This window comes from Bactrocera latifrons, unplaced genomic scaffold, assembly GCF_001853355.1.
Source record: "Bactrocera latifrons isolate USDA-ARS-PBARC rearing strain unplaced genomic scaffold, ASM185335v1 scaffold_49, whole genome shotgun sequence".
NCBI classification, from domain to species: Eukaryota; Metazoa; Arthropoda; class Insecta; order Diptera; family Tephritidae; genus Bactrocera; species Bactrocera latifrons.
The window spans coordinates 390,472-418,335 of record NW_017537145.1 but is presented as its reverse complement, the minus strand read 5'-3'; the positions used below and the strand labels follow the sequence as shown (position 1 = coordinate 418,335).

The following is a 27,864-nucleotide window of genomic DNA, read 5'->3' as shown; positions in this document are numbered from 1 at the left end:
AGGTGCCACATACTCCCACATACCACGCCAACCTAACCTAACAAATACTGCAGCGCAAAGCTGATGATGTGAGTGAATTGCGCTTGAGCGCATACTAGCGCTCTCTCTGCCTGCGTGTGTGTGTGTGCGTGCAAGTGATTGCCATCGTTGAAAAACTCATTAAAGACACTTAGTACCGGGTTTTGTTGCTCCACACTAATACTTGCCTATTTTTTGTTTGTTCTTTTACTTTTTCTTGGCTGTCGCTGCTGGCTGTTAAGGTCACCCCCGCGTGAAAATGTGCGCGTGCGTGTGTGTGTGTGTGCTTGGAACTACACTTGTATAAGTTTTTAATTTAGAAAAAGTGTGAATACTTAGCTCAAGCACATAAGTTGTTGGAGCGCGCGCGCAATCACCCTTGCTCGCAACTTGTACTATTTTCACACCCTTTGTGACCCCTCTAGCACCAGCTACCTTATCGCCCCATTTATGCTGGCATGGCATGTCAAATATGCGCGGGTTTGTTAATTAGTGAAATTTTTATACACTTTATTTACATTAATTACAACTTTCACGCGCACAGCTGTTTAAATCCGCGGGCGGCGCTGTAATCGGTACAAATAGACACTCATTTATGTATGTATGTATATACTATGTAGATTTATTATATACATTTAATTTATTAAATTTATTATTTGCAGATATTTGAAAATGTTCTTAACGATTTGAGGGCGCAAATTTGTTTACTCGCATCTCAATTACAAAAAGTCTTATTTGGCCACATTGCTGTTGCCTACATTTAGGCGCCCACATAATTCAAAACCTTAGAAGCAGCTTTGAAAGCAGCACCCAACAGCAAAAATCGCTACTGTTAATAAATAAACAAAGCTGAAATCACGAACTCTGTCTGTCAGACGAGCTGTCGAGTAAATAAATTGCCACCCTGCTGACCACACTGCGGCACAGTGGTGCAAATCATGTCTGTTTTGGGTAAAAAAAAAATTTTTTTGTTTAGGTTTAGATACTTTGAAAATTTAAAGCCATAAGCAAGTTTAAAAATAATTCTCAATAGAAAAACCTCTCTCTAAATAAAAAAAAAACCTTCTCTTCTGAAATGTTTGTAGCTTTATCGGACAGTAAATATATAACAATATGTTGTTTAATACAATAAAAAAATTTAAAACAGTGTTCCTATGCGTTTTGGCATATTTTTCACTCATTAGTACTAATTTAGTCTTATATTAAGAATCCCTTATTTTTCTGATTTCGTAATAAACATAGTAAGGTGGCAACCTTTGTCAAACAAAAATTTTTTTATGGCTAAATTTCTTACAGTAGTACTAATTTAGTCGTATTTTAATAGCGCCATATTTTACTGATTCCATAATAAACATAAAAGGGTGGCAACCCTTGTCAAACAAATATTTTTTTATAGCCTTCAAAAAATGTTTTTAAGGCAATAATACTGTATATGACATAGAAATATTAACTCCACAAAAGTGAAACTGTCATAGTAAACATGCAAAGGTGGCAACCCTGGTGAAAATTGTTTTGTATAACTTCCCAAAAATATTTTGGTTGCAATGACATTGTACAAAATAAAATTAGCTGAACATTTAGTATGAGACTTTCAACCTTGCATGATTTAATAATAATCTCACCAGATGGCAACCTTAGTCGCTCAAATATTTATTATTAGACCTTTCCAAAAAATAATTAAGTCACAATAACATAATAATAATAATGAAAAAAATTTCACAAAAATGACACCTTTATATATGCCTGATTTCTTAATAAACACATAAAGGTGGCAACTATTGTCGAACGAATTTTTATTTTTGTAGCTTTTCGAAAGGTATTTTTCTAACAATAAAATTAATAATATTTTTCAGAAAGTGATGATTTCATATGTTCCCGATTTCAAGATATGTATGCAAGAATAGGTGGCAACCTTTGTACAAAAATATTTTAAATTAATACTTTTTTTAATACTTTTTTTAATATTTTTTAACACTTTTTTTTAATATTTTAATAACACAAGCATAAAATAATATGTATGCATACATTTTCTCAAAATTGAGTTATTTATTTTTTGCGTAGGTGGCAACCTTGGTAAAAAAATATGTGAATTATATAGCTTTCCAGAAATATGACGACAACAGTTATACTTTTTTAATGTTTATATTTAAAACTGATATTTTCATGTATCCCTTATTTCAAGATATGTATATATGAGTAGGTGGCAACCTCTATTCAAAAATTGTATTATTTTCTAAAACCTGCTTAAACAACAATAACACAGTTTGTGCTTTAATCTTTAAACCTATAAATATTTTTTTAACATCTGGCAACCCTATATAAAGTCGTCTTTAATTTTACACTCAAGAATTAAAACAACTTTTTTTAAAATATTTCTGTAAGACACTTCAAGATATATAAAAATAGGTGACAACTACTGTTCAAAGGACTGCAAATTTTTTTATTTTTTTATAAGTGGCAACCCTTTACAATGTGGATTCTAATTTTGCACTCAAATCGAAGTTTTTTGAGTATTTTCGCGCTAATCTAACAAAATAAACATTGAAGACAAAGCACTCTCAGACGTAGCCGGAATGAGCATTGCTGCGAAGCTTGCTATTCGCCTCCGGAAAACAGGGTACATGACAGTAACCAGACAGGGACAATTCGAAATCTTCTGTAAATTCAACTGCATCCCTGATGACCTGAGTCACTGTGTTGCGAAACCTTCACCTGATGGTTACCTCTCTGGTTATATGGGCGTGACGAATTCGCTGAGTTTTTCCAACAGGGTTTTTTGCCTGACCAGACTGCCAGAGGTAGACTGCAATTAAGGTAGCGATAGCAGTGTTGCTCCATTGAGAGAGGTGTACTTTCAATCCGATAACAGAGCAATAATTCTAGCCCTGAGATTGCTGACAGTACGCTCGGAATTAATCAAGAAGTACCGAACTTTACTAGCAAATATCACAATATTTGTTTGTGTGGCTGGTGTATAACAGTCGGTACTGAGCTTGCCTAGTGTTCGAATTGACTGGAATTGATTTAGCAGACTCCGTATGCCATAGTCTTTCTAATACGTTATTATCTCTGAAGGTCCCTCCGTTGAGTTCAATTTTCGTGACTCGTTCGTGCATTTCGACTCCTAACTAGCGTGATGTTTTGCTTCAAGGCCTGTATCGCAGCGAGATTGTCCGCATAGATCTTAGATATTATATATCCCTACAGGAAGAAGTCTAACGGTGTGATATTACACGATCTTTGTGACCAATCGACCGGCCCAACACGCGATATTATCTGCTCACCGAAGTGTTCTTTCAATAAATCCATTGATTGATGCGATGTGTGGGAAGTGGCGTCAATAACAGGCATCAAAAAGTCTGTTTCATGGCGCAATAAAGGTCGCCAGTTACGTTAATAACCTCATCATTTCTGAAGAAATACCATCCGATGATTCCTTAAGAGTTAGTAAGAGCGTTTCTAGCTGTTTTATTTCTTGGAACAACTCGTGGCTTAACGAATATCAGCTTGATGAAATCAACTAGCAAATAATTTTAGCTCGGCTTCCAGGTGGGATCGCTGACAATATTTGAGAATCATGTTTCTCGAACTAGATTTCGAAAGGTTTTTTTTTCGGATGAAAGTAAAGTATTAGCAGGGTTACGTTTTCGAAAAAAAAAAATGTTCGAAACACAAAAGTTTACCCAAATTATTGTGGTCTGTATGGGTATATATGTATTTCGAATTGTGTCCATTTTTTGTCATGTTAACCCACTGTGCTCTACCAATACTAGCTTTACTAGTTGCTGGCAAAAGTTAACTTCTGTGGCGCTTGCGAGAGGTGACTATCTGCACTACAGTTTTTTCTCGCACTTCACTTACTTTAGCCAATTGTACTGCTATCTTTTTATTATTTTTGTAGCCTTTTATATTACTGTTATTGCTATTGTTTTTGTCAAGGCACTCGCCAAGCTGCTCCTTGCATTTGTGGTAAAGAGCCTGCAACAAAAGTGCGGTTAAAGTAATAGAAGGTTAGTAGAAGTTGGTGGGAAGTAGAACGAAGGTGGAGAAAGGCACAAGCAATGAGCCACAAAGAAATACCGAACTCATCAACACACACACACACACACTCACATACACAAAGTGCAATGCAGTCGCGTTGTGGTGGCAACATTTGACAGCTGCAAGCCATTGCAAATGCAGCGGCTATGAATGAAATAAACAGCAATAACAACGGCAACATTAACTACAATTAAACAACAACTAACGGCCCGCGCCGCGCTGCATTACTGCTATATGTACGTGTTGCCAAGGGCGAGCGCGCTGTGCGAGTGCAATGTCCGCCTGCGGGCGCTTTTTCGGTGTCGCTGCTGATTGTGGCGCTGTTAGCGCAATTGTTGTTGTTGTTTTTTTTATTTTGAATTTTTCTATTGCTGTTGTTGTTATGCTTAATGCTTGTTGTTGTTATTCTTAATACTTGTAGTTGTTGTCATGCTTAATGCTTGTTGTTGTTGTTGTCGGGCTCAGTGAAGGATTTTCATTTCAGGCGCTTTGTGTAAAAGCTTTTATACCTTTCGTATTCGTTGCCACTCTTGGCCACAAACTACTTGCAACCGCATGCTTGCGCCACCCGCACCTTATCCTTCCTGCACTTTATTTATTTGCATGTATGTATGTGTGTGTGTCCTTGCCGCTTTAGTTGTGACAAAGCAGCGCCCACTCTCGCCGCCATTTAAAATGCTTTTTGTTTCAATGTAAATCGAAGCGCGTTTGTTGCTCTTGTTGTATTTTGCTGTATACGCTTTGCATTTGAATTGCTTGTTCATGTACCGTTAGCTGTTTGTATTTTATGTTGCGCTCTCATGGTGCCTAGCGCATGGCCAGCGGTGACTTGGTTAGCTTGGTCGCCTGCTTTCGTTTATTTATAGTCATGTATGCAAGTATCACTTGTTGTTCTTGTTGTCTTTGTAGTTGCATGAATTATTTTTGTTCATTTGTGTTGTTGTATTTGGTTTTTGTACGGTAGTTTAGCATGAATGCATATTTGCATAAGTCGTTTATTGTCCTTGCCGCCGCCGCCTGCTCGCCACTGGCTCTGCTTCTATCTCTGCCGCTGCCCCTGCTACTGCCTTTACCGCTGCTTTTGCCATTTGTTGGCTTTATTATTGTTTTTCTAGTTGTTATCCTTGTAATTTTTCATATTTGAAAAGCATTTATGCTTCAACAGTTGCAGTTGTCGTCCACCCAAAGCACCCCACCAAGCCTCCGCCCTTTTAAGTGGCGCGTTTCCCCAGCTATACCCGTAGATAGCGCCTACTTTTCTATGTATGCCAGGTCAGGGTTAAGTTAGAAAAACTCTTGTGTACTCAAGCACACATCCATTACGCGCACACACATATACACACACAAGCATATATGATTTACGATGAAAGCGTTTGCAGCACGTTTGTGCGGCTACTTGCCGTAATATGCTTTGCGGCATACCAGCGCACGCCAAGCAGTACTGCACAGCTTACAAATATATAAAAAACTACAAAAATGATATAAAAACTACAAATCTATGTAAAAATGCATATAAATCCTGTAAATAAATCCTTGACAGTTGCATCATCATAGCAATTGCTTGAGCCAACATTTGAAAAGTTTAGCATCTCTAATCAAAGCAATAGCATTCTTGGCAATCTGCCTATTTAGTTAGTGGTAGGCAGCAAGGATTTTCACGAAATGTACCAAAAATAAGCAGAAACGTATTAAAATTAGAATTCTGTTACGATAAAGTTATTTCGGAATTTCGAATATTTTTTTTAATAATACTTTTTCCTCGCTGACATAAATGGCAGCCATTCATGACTGTCGAGTTTTTCGCTATGAAGCATTCATATGGATTTGTTGAGAATTTATTTTGGTATTTTTGAAATTTATCGGAGAGAAATAATAATATTCTCGCAGTATTCTGTCAAAAGAACTTATTTTCGGCTATTTCCTTTTTTCTTTATAATAGTATAAATGTGCATATAAAATTTTTTAATTCTACGAATACTGGTCATTAGTGACCTGAAAATTAAAATAAAATATTTTCATATACTGCAATCATCTATCAATATCTCATCAGCACTAACCACTTTATCATCTCATCAAATTTGCCCTAGACAGCTCATATTATGTTATGTTAGATCGTAGAGGTCATACAAAATCACTGGATCTCACCTGAACTAATATTCCGCCTTTGCGTTATTTCCAGCAACTTTGTTCCGTTTACTAAAGGTTAGGTTATGTTAGATGGCTGATCAAAAATCACACTTGGACTATTTTATCTAGACCTTTGTGAGGCCATAGAAAAGAAGAACTACTGTGCTCAAACTTAAAAATTAGCAACATGCTAGCAGCAAATGCAAATTTGCACAGGCGTTTAATTTCCTTTCCCGCCAATTTGGTGGAATGTCTTAAGGTATGCGCTCCGAAATTTGAAATCTTGACCTCCCAAATGCGGGGAAGTCAAGAAGGAAGTGTGGAGTGGTTTCCAGCTCATCTTTTTTCATACAGCTACTGCAGTTGGGCGGAAATATGCCAATGGCCTGTTAAAAGGCTTAAAACTAGGTTGCAACCTCGGCTTCTTATGGCTGACTCTGGGCCAGAAGAATCTCACAGTCGACCGAGTTATGTTTGTTGATTAGCTCTTGCTGAGCTCACCGTAGGTTCATCTAACGCAAGACGATATCAATCGGAAAACCGATTCAATTTCAATCGGATGAAGTTGAGGAAAATGTTCCCTTTTTGGAAAACTGACCGGCTTTGCAGTTTCGGCGAATTCGCTGTTATCAAGTGCATAAAAGTCTATGGAATAAGCTTGAATCTGTTGCTAATGAGGTCTTGCAGTCCTTGACTAGATTTCAGAGCACAGAAATATAAGCCAGTATAGCCGATCGGCTGTCGGTGTGTATGCTCACCTCTCTGAAGGAGATGAACCTTGATGGCAGACATATCCACTGGTCGGTCTGGTAGTCTGGTCAGGTATTCTGAAAATACTGTTGATGGAGATGAAGAGCTCCCGACAGAATACGTCCTTTTTCGATCCATTGGTAAAAATGCTCACTCCATGCCTTCTCCAACGGCTTGACTCTTTCAAATAGACTCCTTTTCAAAATAGACTTCTTCTGCTTCATTACAGCTTTTGCATGGGGTAAAAGCTTGTCGAACGTGTGTTTTAGCTCATCCGGAATGGCCGTCAGTATGCCGGTGCAAGCCTTTTGAATGGCCTCTACATCTGCATAACGCTTTCCTTTCAAGGGCAAATACATTTTTCCGAAAGGAAGAAGTGACACGGTGCCATATCAGGTAAATACGGGGAGTGTTTAATGGTTAAAATGGGATTTTTGGCCAAATAATTGGTCACAAGTGTCGATTAATGAGAGCAATTTGTGCGGAACAAACCGAGCACACGCTTTTCGTGAACCCAAATGTTCAGTCAAAATGCGATAAATCGATGTTTTGAAAATGTTCAATGCCATTTCCATGAATTTCAATGATGATTTCGGCTGATTTTTTATGAATTGGCCCACATGTTGATCGTCATTTATGTCCTCACGATCTCTTTGAAAACGTTGAAACCACTCGTGCACTCTGCTACGGGATAGACAATCATTGCCATAAACTTGCTTCATCAATAGAAACGTTTCGGTAAAAGTTTTATCAATTTTAAAACAAAATTTAATGTTGGCTCTTTGTTTAAAGCTCATTTACGCACCGATAACACAAACATACTGAAACTTAAAACGCAATAACTTCCAATCAATGAAATGTCAGTGGATAATCGATAGAGACAGCAGATTCTAACGCACCAGTCGACATACATATATATGGCGCCACCAGGGGGAGCTAGATTCAAAAAGTTCTGATTACTTTGGAAAACATCTTGTAGTACTACATTCCTGCATAGGAAAATTCAGCAAGCTACCTCGCTGTCCCCTGGTCTTAGACGTGCGTATGTTCTGAGGTCGTAGCATTAACTTGGACCTCCGTCAAGATCGGGATACAATCTCATTAGCCATAACATTAGTTCTGATTTCTCCAGGTTGTACAAATAATCGAGACAAAAAGGTCTGATAGTGAAGGGGGGCAAGATGAAATACATCTGTTTTCTTTCTATCCTTTCTCTTTTCCATGCCAATCTCATCATTAATTATATACTCCACAACCGCTAAGCGCTCAATAAGCTACTGGAAACCATATATTCTTCACTTACATATATTATTGCCTCTCTTGCCTCTATATTTATCTTTCTTTCTTATTTGTTATTCGTCCACGATGTTGCCACTAACTTATTGTAGCCAGCACTTTTATTTATTCCGCTGCAAAGCTTTTTTCTTATTTAGTGACTTTCTTGCGCCTAATCCGCATTTGCTAGTCCGTTCCATACCTTACCTTGCTGTAACTTGCTGCAGCCGATTACAGCCCGACTCTTGCAGTTTTTTACGTCTATTACGTGGCTACTTTCAACTTACTATTTGTTATTTTGTTTCTTTCCCTTATTTTTTCTCCCATTTCATTTCAATTTATTCCACACAACGCCTTCCGTTTACGTAGTCCGATCGCCGCAAAGTTCTCTCCGGATTTTTCTTCTATAAACTTTTGCTTTTTGTAACTTTCTCCATTTGGCTTACTCGGCAGAATCGTCGTAACTTTATCCTTTTATCCCCGCCTGCGTACTCGCTCGTTCGCACTATCTCACGCTTGTTGCAAATACCGTTAAGCGTCTCTTGTATGCTCTGGCCGTTGTTCAGCTGGTTTTGCCACCCGGTTGGTCGGTTGGTTGGTTAGGTTGATTGGTTGGCGGGGTTGGTGTTGTTCGTCGTTAGTAGCTTCCTGAATTAGCATAATGTCATTTGGTTTTTATTGTTCTCCATTTAAATGTTTTCTTCTCGATTTTTTTTCTTTCATATTATATTTCTGCTCACTTGCATAACTTGCTGTTGCTTGCTTCCGTTTGCCCGTTTGCGTTTTTATACCCTGAACACTTTCGGTTTTTGAGATATCGATCTGAAATTTCTAGCATGTTCTTTCTTCCCCAAGAAGATGCTCTTTTGTTGGAACTGTCGTTATAGGAACACTAAAGGATCACTATAAGGATCACTAAAACTTATTGATCAAACTCATGACCTTCCATGGAAAACTTTTTTATGTGCCAAGCTGTCTTCACGAAATTCGGCTATATTCTCCGATAATATTGTTCAAATCGATCGACTATATCATATAGCTGTCATACAAACTGAACGATCAAAACCAAGTTTTTGTACGGAAAACAATTTTATTTGACGAGATTGACGAAATATATTTCCGAAACACGTCATGAATTATTGGCTAAAAGAACGTTATAATCTCTGAAGAAATCTTTTAGATCGGACCACTATAGCGTATAGCTGCTATACAAAATGACGGATAAATTTCCAGTATTTGTATGAAAAACTTATTTATTTGCCAAGGTATCTTTCCGAAATTTCTCATGGATTGTTGCCTAAGACAGAGTAGTAATCTCCGAAGAAATCATTCAGATCGGACCACTATAGCATATAGCTGCCATATAAACTGACGTTCAAATTTCCAGTTCTTGTATGGAAAACTTTTTCATCTGTAACGATATTGGATAGAGGTTTGGCACACATAATTGTCCAAAGCAACGGCACAAACTCCGTAAGAATTATTTAGATCGGTTCACTATAGCATATAGTTGTCATACAAATTAAACGTTTGAAATCAACTATTTCTATACTATATATTCTATGCATGAAGGGTATTATAGCTTCTTAGCTACCAAAGTTAACATTTGTTCTTCCCATGTAGTAGTTGTTGTATTTTTGTTGTTGTTATTATTCCTATTGTCATTCGTTGTCCTTGTTGCGGCCGACTGTCATGGTTATGTAAATAATCGTAATTTGGAAAACTCGCTCGCTGAATGTTTTCTACTCACACATAACACATACATGCATGCGTATAAATATACGTACACACATAAACAGATATATATACACACATATACTGATATATATATGCACATATGTATATAGTTATATCTTCACAACAGTTATGTCGCAACTGCAGCTGCTACTACTCATTCTAGTCAACTGCTTCTTGCAACTCCAACCATAATGACGACCGCGTGTTATCTGAAAACTAAGCAACTGTGACTAACCAGTAGTAAACATACATACATACCATACACACATACACTACCTACCGAAAGCACTGAATCTATTTGCTTATCTCACTAATTTATATGAATTTTAGAATTAGTCACAATTGTGGTAGACTCTGTGTGTGGCTATAAAATTTCAATGGTTCTTTAGATTATACTTTAGCTACATACTTTGTGTACGCAGTGTTATTGAAATGCATTTACTGTGTCTTGTCACATGAACTTCCGGGGACTGCGGGCCAGATTAGATTAAGTTAGTGACCTTTCATGCTTAAACGGTGTCAAAAAGGTCCAAAAGAGCATATTTTTGGAATATAAAGTTTGGTGATGACTTCAAGTTTATGACACTATTCAGTTTATAATTATACCGAAGAAAGATGTAGGAGGTATATCACTTTTTCGTATGCATTATAAATACCCTGGTTTGAAACGCGGAGCTAACTTCTTGAATGATCAAATAAATAAAATTACATAAACTAGTTGAGAATTTCATAACCACACAATTTATGCTAACGAAAAGACGGCAAAAAACGCCAACAGATTGCTTAAATGTATTCAAGTACTTTAGAATGGTCTACATAAGGTCTAGTAAAAGGAAGTTCATTATTTTTCCGAAAGATATCTTTTGTGATCTTATCAGTAATCGCTTATTGTGTTAGAAAGATACAATTTTCTATTTTAAAAAAATTTGAAATAATTTTGTGTTTGCTTGACTCAGTGTTGTGTAAGCACGCGTCCAAGATGGATACCATGCAATAAAAAATAATACTCAAAAATTATAATCGAAATAGGCGAAAAAACAAACCAAGAAAATGTGCATACCTTATATGGTACTGATGCTTTAATAGCCAGGCTGAGTTTTGGTTTCGTCGAAATTTTGATGAAAAAGTTTGTCCTGACCTTCGAAAACCGAATGTCGAAAATATTTTTAAAATAATAAAAATTGTCGACTCCGAAGCCCAGGAGCTCTGAAATGCATAATATACCGTTAGGGATATTTTTAATAAGACTGGATACAAAAAGTAGCTTGATGGATTTACTATGGGCGCCGCCACAGAGTTAATGCAAATAACTCTGATGGACCGAATCGCTGCTGAGACGCAATAAAATCGAATTATGAGCTGAGCTTTGGTCAAGAGGTGAGGATTTGTGGTCCTTCAGGACAGCGCAAAGCCACATATGTACAACGATAGTGACTTGCTAGAAGTTCCTGAATTTTGGTTGGTAGGTGTTTATTCATCCATCTTATAAGTTGGACGTTAATCGCAACAAGTGATGGCCACCTGTATCAGGCTATGGCGTATGCTGGTGAAAAATTTGCATATGGTAAAGCTTGCGAAAATCGTGTGTTCCAGTTTTATGTGCATAGCGAGGAGAGTGTTCTGCTCCGATATCGAGAAATACTTTAAGCTACTTAACTGAAATATATAGAAGTATATACTGTTTGGTGTCAAAGTCTTTCCTGAAACTTTACTCTGAACTTGGAGTCAAAAGTATTGGCTAAATCTTGAGAGCAGAAAGATTTATTATGCAATATTTTCAATATTTATATTACCATAAGTGGAATAAAGTAATGTTATGTCGAGGTACGTCGGTTTACTTCATATATACTTGAAGCTTTTGGCTTCTGCTCCCTTTTTTTTTGTTGCAATAATAAAAACCCTTCCCGAAATCTTTTTGAAAAACCTCTGACTTAACAATCTGCAAAGTTGAACTATAATATATTGGATAGTATAGAACTGACTGCTGCGATAAAGGAGCTATTTTCTCTCAAAGTGTTGAAATCGCTTCACTTGAATAAATTAGACCAGCGTAAATAATTTTAGAAATAAAAGGAAATTCATAGTAGATTAAAAACCACGAGAAAGGAGAAAAAAAAAATATAAAATAACAAACATTAATCGAAAAATAAGTTATGAACTATCTGCGTATAAAGGAAGGCGAGAGGTGTGGCTGAATTTTTAAGGGTTAAGAATGGTTTTTGTCGACGCGTCTAATAGGAAAGTTTTATATATCAATGTTGTAGGTTTTAAAAAGATCTATAATTTTTATATTGGCGCCACGCAGCGAAAAGAAGAAACGACTGGCGCGTTGTTGTTAACTCGCGTAAGCGGTGTCTACGGCAGTAAAGAAGAAGAATTTTTGTATTTAGTCCTTAAAATTTATGTGAAATATTCTTATAACCAAATTTGTATAGACTTTCGGCTTATAACATCTTACTGGAAAAAGTCTAAGTTCACTCAAGGAATATCAAGTAGAGTTTGTGTAAGAGGCTGTTGTTTCTTTTTAAATAGGGGCACTTTTTACGTGTCAGGTCCCAAACCCAGTGCACAACCATGGAAGCCTTCTGCCTTTAGCTCTCCTTCAAACGGAACTTCTTTGGCTACCCAAAAGGACAGAACAGAGGATAGTTGGTCTAAGATCGGAAGTCGTGAGCTGCTTGGTCCATATGTAAAAGAATCGTTTTGTAAGGCTACAATAAAATTTCAATTGTTTATTCTAGGTAAGACGATTTTCTTCATTTCAGGCATGATATTGAGAACATTTTGGGATGATTCAAAATGAAATTCTAATTTTTAATTCGATTTGTAGTATTTATTTATGATTTACAATAAAGTACTCACACAATTAAATACTAATATCTCTCTTCTTCTCTTCTCTTTGCAGCATAATGCCAGCCCGACGGTAATGAAGTAACTCTGTACATATATACATATATTTAAATGTGTGTGTGTATATTTAGTTCTACGTCAAAACTTCTACATTCCTTCCTGCCATAATTGTCTTTTTCGTCTAACTCAAAACTAAATTTAATTTAAACTTTTATAAAAAAAAAGTTTTCTACTTATAATATACGCTGAGTGTTTGAAGTTAAAATTTATATATATGTATAAATATGTGTGTGTATATTCGCCGCTGTAAGTGAAGTAAACGGAAAAGAGCAATAGAACTATACGAAAGTTATAGCATGTAAAATAAATAAATCGAAAATAAAGAAAGCAAACGAAATATGTGAAAAGAAATTAAAGAAGATGAAACGAGGTAAATAAGCAACAAAACTTTATTGTGATTTAATAAAATAATAATAACTACTTACTATACGAGCAAGGCAAATAAAAGCTGAAATCATAAAACAAACTAACGAAAATAACGAAAACTGAGAAATTTGTTGTATAAAACACCAAAAAAACAAAAAAAAAAAAAACACAAATTTCAAAACAAACATGCAACTGCACGAATCACAAATCAAACGAAAAATGTCGATAAGTCGATGTTGCCACAATGCCAACGATGGCTTCACGACTATCGCAGCGACGCAAGTCTTCCTCGTACTGACGCTGTTCGTGATTGGGAATCTAAGTGCCTGGCAGGAGAATGTGCGGCCGAAACTTTATGTGGAATTAGGTAAGTGGGAGCATATAAGAAATATTATAAGCTTATTTGAGTAACAGGGTTGCTTTTATTAAAGCATCTTAAGGATGGAGTTGGGTCTTAGCTGGCGAGTGGTATATATTTTAATAATTTGTAACGTAACGTAACAAAGCATAACATAACATTATGTAATGTAGAGTAACTTAGCATAACATAACATAACGAAACGTAACGTAACGAAAGACAACATAAGTTAAAATAACGTAGTATAATATAACTTCAGATAACATAATATAGCTTAACATAAAATAACATAACGTAACGAAGCGGAATGTAACAAAGAGTAACGTAACGTAACCTAAACATAGCATAACATATAAAATAACATAACGCAACGAAGTGTAACGTAACATAACGTGACATAACATAACATAACATAACATAACTTAACATAACATAACATAACATAACATAACATCACATAACATAACATAACATAACATAACATCACATAACATAACATAACATAACATAACATAACGTAACGTAACGCAATGTAACATAACATTATGTAACAAAAATTCGCTTAACATAGCACTGCTTTGCGGGTCGTAGTGTGTGGATTCTCAGAGACTCGAACACGAAAAAAAGCACACATGTACATATATGTATTTACTTACACAAGTGTTAGTACATACTTACTTGCCACAAGCCTAAACAAACACAAATATGCCTACCGGCCGTATTTAGGTGCTCATACCCCATAGGGCGGATATGCCATTTACTTTATTTCTGTAATATAGTATTTCGTACTACATAGCAATAATATATTTTTTTGCTTGGTGGCAATTAGTGCCTGACTTCCGCGCTTGCGTCAACAGCTAGCGCGCGTGTCAAGTGTGTCGGCGCGTTTATGCATTAGTAGCAAGCACTTGTGCTTGTGAACGCCATAAATATATGTGCCACAACTGACAACATGCCACGTACCGCTGTGGCAGTGACTATGGCGCATTGCGCTGCGATTTTATGAAATGTGAAAATTAAATCGTAAATAAAATACATAATGAGCAGCAACAAAAACGCAATAAACAGTTACGGCTATGTTGCTACGCGGCATTGCGCGTATATATAGGCGTGCGCGCGCTGCTGAAATATTTTGTGCCAAATAACATAAAGAGAGACTGGCGGCGAGGACGCTACCGCTGTCGCGAATACAAAAGCGCTGTATTTTTAGCAACCAGCAAGGCCATAATAAACGAAAGCGCACATACATGTGCTGACTACAGCAGTCGCGCGTTTAATTGCGTGCAACGTAAGTGTGTAAGCGCACGTACGATTCGTTAATGTGGTACATTTACGTTGTCATCGGCGACGAGCGCGCAAACATTGTCGACAAGACAACCCAACAGGCAAGACGACACAGCACATGTGTGCGACAAATGCGTGCAGTTTTTGCAAGACCTTGCTTGTGTTGAGCGGTGGCGGCAGTGCAATTTATATTTTTACTACAACACAGCGCACCTTTGCACGTTGCGCGCGCCTTGGTTTGCCGGTTTCGCCAGTCAATGCCAATCCAGCGCTGTTTTCTTTGTCCATACATTTGAGCGTCCGTTTCAACCGATACTTTGTCTGTCGCGGTCGCTGTGGTCTGCCTCCATCACGCCGTCAGTCAGAAAGTTTACTATACGTTTGTCTGCATTTCAGCAGAAATTGAAACCGCAGGCGACGCACGCACTGTCGCCCTTTATGGGCCTATTACCGGTGCCGGTTAGCTTGTGCGCTGCACTTTGCCATTGCTGTCGTTGCGAAACGCTGACTCTTAATTAAGTTCAACGGAAATGCCCATAATTTGATGTCGATAGTCATTATTGTACTTGTAGCATATGTCCGTCACACGGCTATCACTGTGGTCACGCTTATTCCCAGTTGCCATATATGGCGCATACACGAAACGACATTTCGGTGTACAACACTTCGTTGCCGTGGTGAGTTTGGTTAGCTTGCGCGCTTTATATTTTAACTCGTTTCCCCCACTTCTTTGATTTCTTGTATTTCGCAGTCAAAGAGGCGTTGAAGAAGTCGCAATCCACATTGCGCAAATGCCATGAAATGTTTGATAGAATTATTTGTGTAAAGTACAGAAAAAAACTATAGCAAACCGGCTGTCGGTCGGCCATGGTGGTCGAACTAATACAGGTTTTGCTGCTTGTAATAAAAATATGCCAGATTGATTTAATACATTACCTACATCAGTTCCTGTTATGTTGTTTCTTCATGTAATTCTCTGGAAGTTAGGCTTAGTATCCTTGTATTATTGTTCAGGAGAATCATTATTTCTTTGTATTAAGACCTCGTATRCTTCTATTACCTTCAACCTTCGTAAAAGGTTGGAATTTGAACGTCTAAATATTGTCCTAACAACCCATTTTGACTTATTTATCTGCGTCCAGTTATTTGTGTGTTCTGGTTTCTAAAAGATCTTCCACATTTCGCCTTGGTGAAAAAGAAAAAAATGTTTTGATTTTTTCAGTATAAGACACTACAGCTGGTTGTTTGGTTGGTTGGTTGGTGGAAAAGGGAAGCTCCAGATAGCAGACGGTCGCACTTCAGCCATTATTTTTTCAATCGTGCTCCTGGCTGGTAACCAGTCAAGTCGTATTCACCAACACAGTGGTTTTTGTAAAATGCCTAATGCCTAGAGGCAGAAATATACCTCGTCTCATCCGTCTGAAGTGTAAGAAATGAAGATAATGTTCCAAAGGTGCCTTTTAATGACCTCTACTCTATTACTAATTTCTATTTTGCCTAAAAGTAAAAGCGTTTTTGTCTATCTTCAACACTACCCCAAAAGTAACTTTGTTGTAAGCCCTGTGTTGTTATTGTTAAAAAAACTCTAGTGTTTTTCGACGTCCATTGTTTCAAAAAACTCTTTAACAAGCTGGATGGTCTGGGACAGCTATTGTTTGAAGACCTGTAGTGTTTTTCTATGATTGAAATAATTCTTAAAAGAACTGAATTGTCTGAGGCAGGTGAGACGAATTTTTTACCTGACTGCCCCGAATGAGCCAACTCGTTGCCTCGTTTATTTCTGTTCCTATGTGACTCTCCAACAGAAGATTTATGGACTCGTTGGTCAGACATTTCGGCTTGAAAGACTGAATTGTTGTCGTATGGTTCGAAGTTATCTTCTACGTATGGATTACTAAAGAAGAAGTGTGCTCTTGTTCCTATTTCACCTTTTAACCGACGGTGAATATCTAGATTTCGCCATTGAAACTGTCGATAACAGAACTGTTAATTCACTCTTCTCAACTGAGAAACGAAAAAGATGTATTTAGTTTCAGGTGAATATCTTTTTTTCGGTAGCATTGTCAATTCAGCCCTAATTCATTAAGAAGGTCGTGTAAGATAGCATATCCATTTTTACTATAGTTACTTATCCATAAAAGAACTAATGAGGCCTATGTTTAATCAAAAGTGACAACATAATTGGGGAGAGCTTAACGGCTTTCCATTGTCTCAAGTGTAATTATGGTTATGTAACCAGAAGAACAAGCAACTGTGGCTTCTATAAAACCTCGTTTTGTATAATACAATCCGAAATGGTTCTTTCTGATCCAGACGGTGCTTTTGGCGTGGCGTGCTTTTGGCGTGGCTTAACGTCAGTGTAGCCACGTTAGTAAAGAGGATGACAAATTCAGACAGCAGTATTTTAAAATTAAGCAGCAGCTGTTTGCAAGACTTATTCTGCGTTGGATTTTAAGTCTGACGTTATTATTGGTGTTAGTTATGGTTCCAAGATAGAGAAAATTATATCTGACTTCGAAGTTATGACTATCAACAGTGACGCGAGCGCGACGACTGTTTGTTTGATGACAGGCGATACTCGTATTTCGTTCACAACCAGCCCCATATTCTTCGCTTCCATATCCAGTTTGGAGAAGCAGAACTAACTGCGCGGTTATTATGGTCAATCGATGTCATCGGCGTATGCCAAGAGTTGTACACTCTTCTAGAACATTGTACCTTCTTTATTCTATTGACGAAGAGGTGGTATATGTCGATCTTTTTTTCGCGGATATTTTGTAAGATTTGGCACATAGCGAATATTTGATTTTTCAGATTTAGTGAATATCTGATTTTTCAGATCGAAAGCCAAGCAGATGACGATGAGCTTTAGTATTTCGCATAGTTCACTCGATGAAACATTATATGCGATGTATCTCTTAGAAATTTACGCAGATTGTGATGTTCCCTTTTCGGAGTATTGGGTAGAGCGCACTCAGGTTCCAAACATCGAACATGCTTTCGTCCGACTATATCCTGCAAAGAAGCTGTACATGCTGCTTATCAAACCATAAGTCCCTGCCGCTTTCTTGTTCCACAGGTGGGTAAATGCTATTCGGATGTCTTCATAGATCGGGATCATTTGTTCCATTGCTGGCGTTATACTTTCACAGTCGTTCAGTTGGCTGCAAAATAGATCCCTTCATTAATTCTGTAAAGTCTGGTCAACAGTCGGTAGTTTAATTCTTTGGGATTCTGCATGAGTATGCTTCGGTCTTGCAAGTTTCTGTTAGATGCGGCATTTTTCGTCGAATTTTTGATCATTGCACCTGTCGGTCAGCTTAAGCTTATGATCTTTATACTCATGCCTTTCGGCCTTCTGTTTTTTGTTCATATACATCTAGTTCTCTTTTCAACTCTCGGAATCTACTCTACCCCGCTTTAGCTTTGTGTTCTTGTGTTCATACTTATGTATCGCGCTTACCGTTTTAACTTCGGTATCTACTTCACCGCGCTCCTGTTGTGGCCGTTCGGTAGTCAGACTGTTTTTGCCCTCAAGCGCGTATAAATAAATTGGTGTTATCTTCCTGGAATAGTATTTGAAATAAACTGAAGTCTTTGCCAACTTTTGGTGAATATTTTCTGGAATTTATTTTTATTCTTGAATTTAAAGTTTTTTCTCGAATTTGATAAATTACTGTCAGTCAGGCTTTTCTGAGGAACTCCGTTAATTTTAGAACTCCAAATGGCGCCAGCACTGTTTAGTTTGTCACGACACACTCCTTTTAGAGTTAAAAACCACACTTGGTCATGACTAATGAAGGCGTGCATAGTTTTATGTGTGGATGTAGATTTTTTTGTCCTCCCCTCTGCTACAACGGCCATGCGCATGATAAAAATATACATAACAGAGCATAATATAAAGAAAATTTCATGGAAAATAAAATTTGCATAAGAACAGTGATGATATTCAATGTCTTTTGCCAGCGTCGAGGGAAGCATTCGCATTTACGTATGTGTATGTGTGTTTGTATATGTATATACACCTCTATATATTTTTGTATATCGTAAAAAGATGCGCGCAATTGCTGGGTTTTGTATGAGCAGAAGAAATGCCAAAAGGATGGCAAGTAGCTTGTATGAGTGTAAGTAGAAGAAGAAGATGTAGAGCAGAGAGAAAGCCAAAAATAACTCAACACGTTTTCGAAAAATTACATTATTAAGAGCGCATTTGGCAGCAAAGGAAATTGCTGGGATGAACTGCAACGAACTCGTTGCGGGCAGGGTAGAGAAACTGAGGTCCATGCTGGGTGTTTGAGAAATTTTTGAAGAAGGATCTATAGTATAGTGTGCGGGAGCGAGCAGAGAATAGCGGGTGAGCAAATAGCTCGCTTAATAATGCATGTATATGTGTGTCTGCGGACGGACGGACAAAGGAATTTGCCGGCAAAAAAGATGTGGTACTGGCGGTTCAGAGGGTATGCGCATAACTCTGCCGGCAAGCATGAATGTGTGTGTGTGTGTGCGAGTATGTGGCGAAAGAATTCGTAGTGTTGCAAGGAATGGCAAACAATTGCTAGGAATGTGTTGCACAGCAATGACATGTAGAAAAAGCAAAAGTAGAAGAAGCAGAACAAGTACTCGACAGACAGCTAGTAAATAATAAGGAAACTTAAACTGCACAAAAACAAAAAAAAATGAAAGCAAGGAGCAAATCAGTGAAAGATAACGAAAGGAATCATGGACTTGCCAGCAATGGTAAGCGGCATTGTTGGCACGCAGCGCCGAGGAATGTCAGCGCAAATGTCTAAATTGTCTGCACGTCGGTGAGCGTAGAAATCGGAAATAGTTAAGGCGTGGTCAGGGGTAGCTGCTGCTATATGCACTTAATAGTGCAGCTGAGCTAATGCGCAGCAAATGAACACACAAACATAAGAGCGCGAGGTACAAACACACATGAAAATACAACGTAGAACAGCGTTGGAGGGTAGCCATCCAGCGCGTGATAGTCATTTGCCGTTTTCTTAAGCGCGCGCGCTACATGTATGTGTTAAGGTGACTGCGCGGCGTTGCAACGATAACTGAAGTTTACAGCGCGCTGGCGTTGGCACAGCGCTGAGTGGCAGCACATTGCTATGCACTTGGCGTATTAAGTGGTAAGGAGTATAATGTGCATTTCAAAGCCCATAAGTGGCAGTAGATATGACAAATAAATGAGAGCGCATGGGTGTGTGGAGCGCACGCGGCAGATGCTGTGCTAGCAGCCAACTGTCAGAGCTGCTTATAGCCATTCACAATGCAACAAATGACAGTACACATGTGTGTTTAAGCGCTCGGTGTGAGTGTGTGTGTATATATTTGCGCACGTCAGGCTCATTTGTCACTTGACATATGTGGCAGCCGCCACAGTAGCACAAAGCGACACACATATACCGTAAACGCGTAGCATCATTAGAGCGCTCACAATTGCGCAGGCTGGACAGCTATTGTCGCTGGCGTCATCATGAATGTCAACTTCAACTTTCGAATGAGCGGCGACGCGACGCCAACAACTTTCGAAATGTGCGCGCTGCAATGCATAGCTTTTCAATGCCACAATTTTCACATTTCCTGTGACGGGGCAGCGCTTCCTTCCTGCTTTTGCAAATGCGTTTGCGCACCGCACTTATATGCAATAAAAAAAATTATTGATTACCAGCAATCGCGATATGTAAAACGCGCTTGTGCGCGCCGGCAATGGCAATCAGCGCTGGACAGCATGTGGGCGCAAGTTGAAAATTTATTGCGGAAATTAAGTGTTTTACACTCGAAAAGTTTTACAACCGGCGGGGCGCGTACCTGTCTAGCTGGTATAATACCTGCCGCGTCCAGACTTAATGAACGCGCGCCTGCATTTGTTTGCATAACTTATGCGCGCGGCTGCATTTCAACACATTAAACTGCGGCACACTTTTCCTGTATATTGTATCCTTAGCAAAAGCTAAGTTCATTCAGCAACGAATGTGACGTGTTACTATACGCTTACTCATAACTGTGCGCGCAGTGCGGAAACAATAGAGCGTAATGATTTTAATCAAAAAGTTGCTACAGGCGCACAGCAGTGCGTTCTAATTGGTCTGCAGTTCCTCCTTTCTTGCAGTGTGCTACCAATTGCTGTTAATGAGCGCGTCTGGTACACTATAATTTTGGCTTCACGGTTTTTTGCAGTCATGTTCTTTTTTCCGCGCCGCATGTGCTGTCGCTTTCTCATTTCTTATTTCAGTTTTTTTTAAATTTTTTTTACTGCTGTCTTAGGCGCTAATGACCATCATCATCAAAGAAGCTACTGCGCTCTCTACTGACCGCGCGCCTGCTGCTACATTTCTTGTCTGCTCTCTGCTGTTGCTGTCTGTCGCCGGTCGACGCCGTTGCCTGTGTGAGCGCCACCAGGGAAATTAGTAATGCAAGGCGTTGCTTGACAGCGGTGCCAGTATTAGTGACTTTGGTCAGCGTTGATTCTCAGCATGATTGCCGGCAAGGACTGCAAGACTCCAACAAGCATGACACGAGTCAGATCGGTGTGTGTGCGCCACAATATGTGAGCATGTGACACCAATGTCCATTCCATATGTGGAAGCGCACAACTCTCAATCCGCTAGTTAACAAGCAAGCAGTCTCCTCGTGCGACAAATAGCTATCTAATGTTCACTTGCTCTATGCTCAAGTCATTGTGCTTCCGGTTAGTGTTGTTCTTGGGCGCATTCTGCTGACCGGCCATTCGTAATTGAAACGACGTGAGCAAGTGAATGCGCCTGTCAGGCGAAATTCTTATTGCCAACTTAATGGTGGGGTTGTAATGTTGTCATTGTTGTTATTATAGTTGTTTTATTTCTATATATTTTTGCAATTTAGTTTGCAACAAATTAAAATTTCTCTTTTGTATACAAGATATGTGGCAAGTGGCACTTGTAAGCCAACACATTGTCTGGCAAATGGTGAATCGTGGTAAAGGAAATTCGAAAAATGTATGTTCTTGTTGGCATTTAGCAGTAAGTGTGTGCTGATATTAATTTGTAAATGACTGCTATTAAAGTGGGGTATTGGAATTTAAGGCTGCAAAATGTTGTTGCCGATACTTGCAAGAATTTTATTAAAATTTGTGTCCTGTGAGTTGGAATAATTTTTATTAGTTTGGAATAATTTTTATTTTTACAAAGTCAGTGAATGAGTAAAACTTGGCATTGGTCTCCTCACCATCTCTATCTTACTCTCTTACTGTATATTATTCTCTTCTTCCTTTCTTATTTTTTTCCAAGAGTACTGTCTCACCCTCTCTTTTTCTCTATCTCTCTCTTTCACTCTATTACTTTTCTATCCCTTTATCTTCTTTCTCTCTCTCTCTCTCTCTTTTTCCCCTTTTTCTCTCTCTCTCTCTTTATCTCCACTCTCTTTTTCTTTCATCCAATTCATAGTCCATTTTAATCAATTTGTAAAGCGTGCTTTCTTCTGTGATATGAACTTTTCTCCTCTTACCGGTGTTCTTTTATACAGTTCTCCTCCTCTTTCTTTCTTTTTTTCCATCGTTCTGCCTCTGACCATCGCTTTTACTTTTCTCTCCCTTCTTTTCCTACTTTTTCTTTCTATCACCTTTCTTTCTCTTTCCTTTCATTCTTTCTCCTTTCTTACAGTCTCCCTCCTTTATTTCTGTCTCTTCTTTCTCTCTCTGTGCCCTTACTCTCCCTTTCCCCTTTCCCTTTCTATCTCTATTTCCTTTCTCTCTTTACTCACACACTCTCTCTTTCTCAACCATTGCAACCAAAATCCATTTTGGACAACTAGTAAAGCTTGCTTTCTTCAGTGATATAAACTTTTCCCCACCGTTGTTGGAACCCAGGGCAATAACGAGTAAAAAATTATATACCAAAATCGAAGCCACTATCAAGAATTATACCAATAAAATAAGTTCGATCAATAATCCTTCTAAAAAATAACGGTTATTTAATTTCTGCTTTCTCGGTATATTTTTGAATAGCAAGTTTATAACAATGCCTCGTATAAGATTCAGGAAAATTATTTGTCGTCAGAAGTTCCCGTTCACTGATTCCAAAACAAAATTCCCTCGGGCTGTCATATATATCATCTAGTTGTTAACTATCCAAGTTCTACTTCGTAGTTCGAGCGCCTCTGCTGGGACAAGATCCCTTATGATCTCAGTAAAAATATTCTTGGCTTTGTAATCATTCCGATCATCTATACCGGAGAGCAACTGTCTACATGCTTAGTAAATGCATCGAAGTAATTTGAAAAAATTTTCTTTACAGCCTCACTGGTTTATAAGGGTGTTACAGCTAGACTGGTAGTTACCTACTCTCTCGTATTTCGGGCACTTCAAACTTGGTAATGCCTCGAAGGAGCTCAAAAAATTTTTCTTTTAAATGTTCGCAGGTTTTACTATCTAGTCTGCTAGTTATCTGCAGTTATTCGTATTTCTTTAGACTTTCCTGGATATGCAAAGACATTATTCTTTATGACCTTTGCTAAAATGTTTTCTGCTTTGCTAGTTCCCGTTAACTATACTGGAGCGACCTTAAAACAACTAGCTCTATGTCAATTTCTTCAAGCTTAGATAATGTCTCGAAGTAGCTCCAAAAAAGCTTGTTTTTTATGGTCCCCAGATCTTCTAGAGTAAGATCTGGAGGGATCTCAGGAGCTAGTTGGAAAACAATTGGCTTGAGGTCAATTTCTATCACCTTGGTTAATGTCACGTATTAGCTCTAAGAATTCTTTTAGTTTTTTGTAAGTTCTAGTCAGTTTTAGAGTTAGAATCCAGAATCAACTAGTCCTATATCAATCTCCTTAAACTTGGATATTGCTTAAATGTACCTCCAACGAAATTTCTTTCAAAGGCTCCCAGGTTATTAGTCTGTTAGTTGACTAATGTCATTTTGCGGTATATGGAGTAACTCAACACAGTTTGTGAGTCGTGCGATTTTCTGCGTCTTTATACAAAGGGGTTTAAAACTGGTTGAAAGATGGCGCAGTGGACTTAAGGTGAACATCCACCATGGCCTCACGCTGAATTACATTCTGTGTTGAAACAGCTGGTAATTCGTGGAGCTGCAAGCTAACGATTGTTAGTCACGTATGAGGCGGTGACTTGGGCCTCAAAAACTTCGTAGACTTCGGTAGGGCTCCAACTATCGAAGCTGCAACGATTTACATGTATTTGAGCTCACACCACTTCTCCTAGTAATCGGTCAGGTAGCCAAAAATACGCTCCTTCAAATGACAGCAGAGGTAAGGTAAGCTAATTCCAGCGGATGAAAGAATTAGGTTGTGTAATACTACATATAGGCTTTTCTCAAGGGACGGCATGACCAAAAGTGTAAATTTCCCTAAGAAATTCAAGGTTACCTTTGGCAGCAAGGCTGAATGGATTCCACTCTCGAGCTGCAGTTTAGGAATAGTACAATCAAATAGTACTTTTTAAACTTAAATAATAAACTTTGCAATCTCAATCCCACTGACCAAATAAGTATGTGTGCGATCATAGCACTTCCAAGTAATTGTGACTTATGCCAAGCACTTCTTAAACCAGTTTCTTTGCTACCGCTCTTCAAGCAACATCAACGCGTCCGCTTTGATTTTTAGTCGTTAACTCTGGTTTCCTTTAAGCCTTCAAAGTCTATTTTTACAAAAGTCAATCAGTGTACTTGCCGGCAGCCAGGCAATTGTTGCTGCGTGCAATGTCCTTGTGCTTGTTGCTGCCGCTGTATGAAAGACGCGTCGATTTTGCGACATTTGTGCCATTCATTTTCTTCAATCTATCAAAGACAATCTGGTCTTACGGCCGTACACTGTGTTTGTGGCGCTTGGCGCTACCTTACTCACCTCCCCAGTTGGCCTGACTTAACGGCTTAGGATGTGGTGTAGCGCGCGTAACGCCTTTCAGCAGCCTTCTTTTGCGCGCCTTCTTCTCACTTGACTTTCGCTCATGCAACGACTTGGTTGCCTTGCGCCAAGCGCGCCGTGGGCGCTGCGGCATTGCGTGTGTTATGTACGCGGCTTGATGACATTGCTTGGCGTCTGCCACGTACTGACAGTGATAAATACGCGCCGATAACTTGCACAAGATGGAACGTTGCTGCGGCAAGTTATGTGTCGCCTGCATGTGTTGTCTTTTTTGTGGCAGGCGCTTAACACTTTTATTTTCGCTACGCCAGCTATGAAGCGCTTTTGGTAAGCGCTTTGGTTATAGAGATTTCTTCTTTAATGTAGACAGGCAGTCGCTTATATGTTTGCTTGCAAGTGTGTCTATTTTGTTATCCTTTCTTATTTGCTGTCGCGCTGTTGTTTACTTTTGTGGCTGCACCGTGATTGCCACAAACAAACAGTGCGTTGATTGCGCGCACGCATTTGTGTGTGTGAGCGTCTACGACATAATCAATATGTCTCACTATTTTTTTCCAATTCACTGCCATTACTTGACGCTGCGCTCGTGAAAAAATAATGTGTTGTATGTACCATAGCGTCTCTAAGTCAATCAGTTTTGTTCTTATAGGATTTTTTGCTACACGCTGCGGGCACGCCTCATTTTTTGTACGCGCCACACGTGTCTGTCCATATAGCGTCGTAAAATGCGTGAAAAAAATGGGGCAAAAAATTATCAAAATGAAAAATGTGACATTCACAATGGTAAAGCGGCGCGCACACGCGCGTTAACTGTGTGCGCTACCGCTACCTCTCGCCTTCGCCAACGCCACAACTTCACTTATTTGATTTATACATTTTTAATATGTGCGTTGGCTTATTGAACTGTGCGCTCACTACATATATGCCGCTAACACGGCGCGCTATCATACTAACCCACGCGCGCTTTAATTCATGCACGCGCTTTCCCTCAAACACAAGCGCGCGCTCTAAGGAAATCATGCGCGTTCACACAAATATACGCGCGCGCTTTCACCTATTATTGCGAAAGTCCTTTCAACGTATCAGTGCATGTATAGCGCTTTTATGCGTCCGCCTGTGCAAATCAATAGCAGTTTATATTGCGCATTTGTGACAGCCAACATTGCCGTCGTACAAAATAATCGTTGTAAATAATAGATCGCATAGCCGGTGCTGTCGCACAGCGCTGGCAATAAGCGGTGAAAGTGTGTAAATTGAAATATTTCCAGTCATCAAATGCAGATAAAATTCGTTCGACAGCTCAGTTGAGACATGAATTTGTGTTTCAATTTAGCTTAACAATGCCATCCCATTCTTGCCATGCTCTGCTATGTTATGCTGTTGGCATGCCATGACGCTGTTGTTATTATTAAGCGCATGGCTTCTATTTATATAAATTTTGTATTGTTGTTATGCACAACGTTTGGTCGATTTGGCGTTTTTGCCCCGATTTTATTTCATTATTGTATTGCCTTGTGCAAATTTCACTTCATTGCGCTGACCTGTCATTCATTTTAGTATGCACGTTATTTAAATAGGACTATGCAAATAAACTTTTAATTTTTTTTATCGCTTGTACATTCTAATTGACAGCATCTAAAATGTCTAGTTGAAAAAGAACATAAAAAGCGCAAAAGTATAAACGAAATTAATATTGATTAGTTCACAAGCAAAATCTGCTGGAAGCATCACAGTTATGCGCATACATACAGGGTGTAGTTGGGAATTGCTTCTTTGTTAAGTTGGAGAATTTTGATGGAATGAAATTCTAGATGGTCAGTTTTACTGTAGACATTTAGTTTACAGTCACGACTTTATCTACTCAATTAAGTTATAATTTAGACGCATTAAAAAATTAAAGAACACTTTTAAATAATTAAATTACATATTTATTCTACTATCCAAAAAATTTTTTCCCTTAAATGACCCGTAATTTAGTCAATTAGCTAATTGTTCACACTAATTGAGTTAATTAGCAAATTTTTTTCTACTAACTGAAGTCGTTTCTATTAGTTATTTGATTTCAGGTAGCTACTAATTTACTCAATTAATTAATAGCTTACAGTAATTGACGCAATTAGTTAAATAAAAAATTATTACATTCATTGTTACTTGCTCCGTTACTTTAGTCAATTAGCAAGTCCATTTATTAATTTAGTCAATGAAATAATAACTACTAATTTACCCATTTAGTTAATTTGACAATATATTTAAACTCTTTAACGCATATATTTACTAAATTAAAGTATTTTGTCTGTTAATTGAGTAATTACTTCAGTAAACTAGCTAATTGTTTACACTACTTTGCTCATGTTTTAATTCAATTAGCACATTGTTTCTTCCAATTAAGATATTTTTTTAGTCGATTAAGTTTACGCTGTGCCTTAATTTAGTCAATTAATTAATTGTTTATCCAAATTAAGTCATTTCGTCTATTAAATAAATATTTGTGCTCACTGACTCATATATTTAGTAAACTAAAATATTTCCTATCTTAATTGAGTCATTAATTTAGTCAATTAGCTAATTATTAACACTAATTGATCCATGTTTTAATTCAATTAGCACATATCCTTCTTAACACTTTTTGTAGTAATTTGTGTCTTTGTTGTTTAAGTTAATTAATTATTTGTTTATACTAATCTACTTATTTTTTAAGTTACAAATTATGTAAAATCGTTGTGGCATTAATTTAGAAAATAAAATATTTTCGTATCTTGTTGACTAGCTAATTTAGTCAATTATCAAAATGTCTGCACTAATTGACTCATTAATTCCATTAGCTAGCAAATTTTAGTATATTTTCTGCAAAGTATTTATTCGCCTTTACGCTAACTCCTCAAATTACAACACCCTGTATTTGCGAATTAGGTCAACAGTTGTTGGCGTCGAGTGGTAATTTACTCACGTGTCCTCGAGCCTCTGGGTTAAAAGCAAGAATGACTTGCACATACAGAGTACCACACACACAAACACACCTAACTAAACAGGTGTGGACTAAAAAGCCTAATAGATTTAGTGATAGGCGTCAAGCAGCGTTCGACAACGAGCAACGTCCAACAAGCTCTGCGCAACAAGCCATTCAATAC

General features: G+C 38.2%; 1 protein-coding gene across 8 annotated transcripts in view; it reads left to right on the top strand.

Annotated features, from left to right (window-relative positions):
• LOC108973563 (semaphorin-1A) overlaps nucleotides 1-27,864 on the top strand; it is a 458,547-nt gene that overhangs the window by 55,539 nt on the left and 375,144 nt on the right. For all 8 annotated transcript variants that reach the window (XR_001993734.1, XR_001993732.1, XR_001993733.1 and 5 more), the window contains one exon: nucleotides 12,854-13,591. Coding sequence is in view for 1 of the 8 variants with exons in the window: in XM_018940915.1 (XP_018796460.1) it covers nucleotides 13,411-13,591 (181 nt within the window). In the remaining 7 variants the exon portion in view is untranslated. The remainder of the gene's footprint in view (nucleotides 1-12,853; nucleotides 13,592-27,864) is intronic.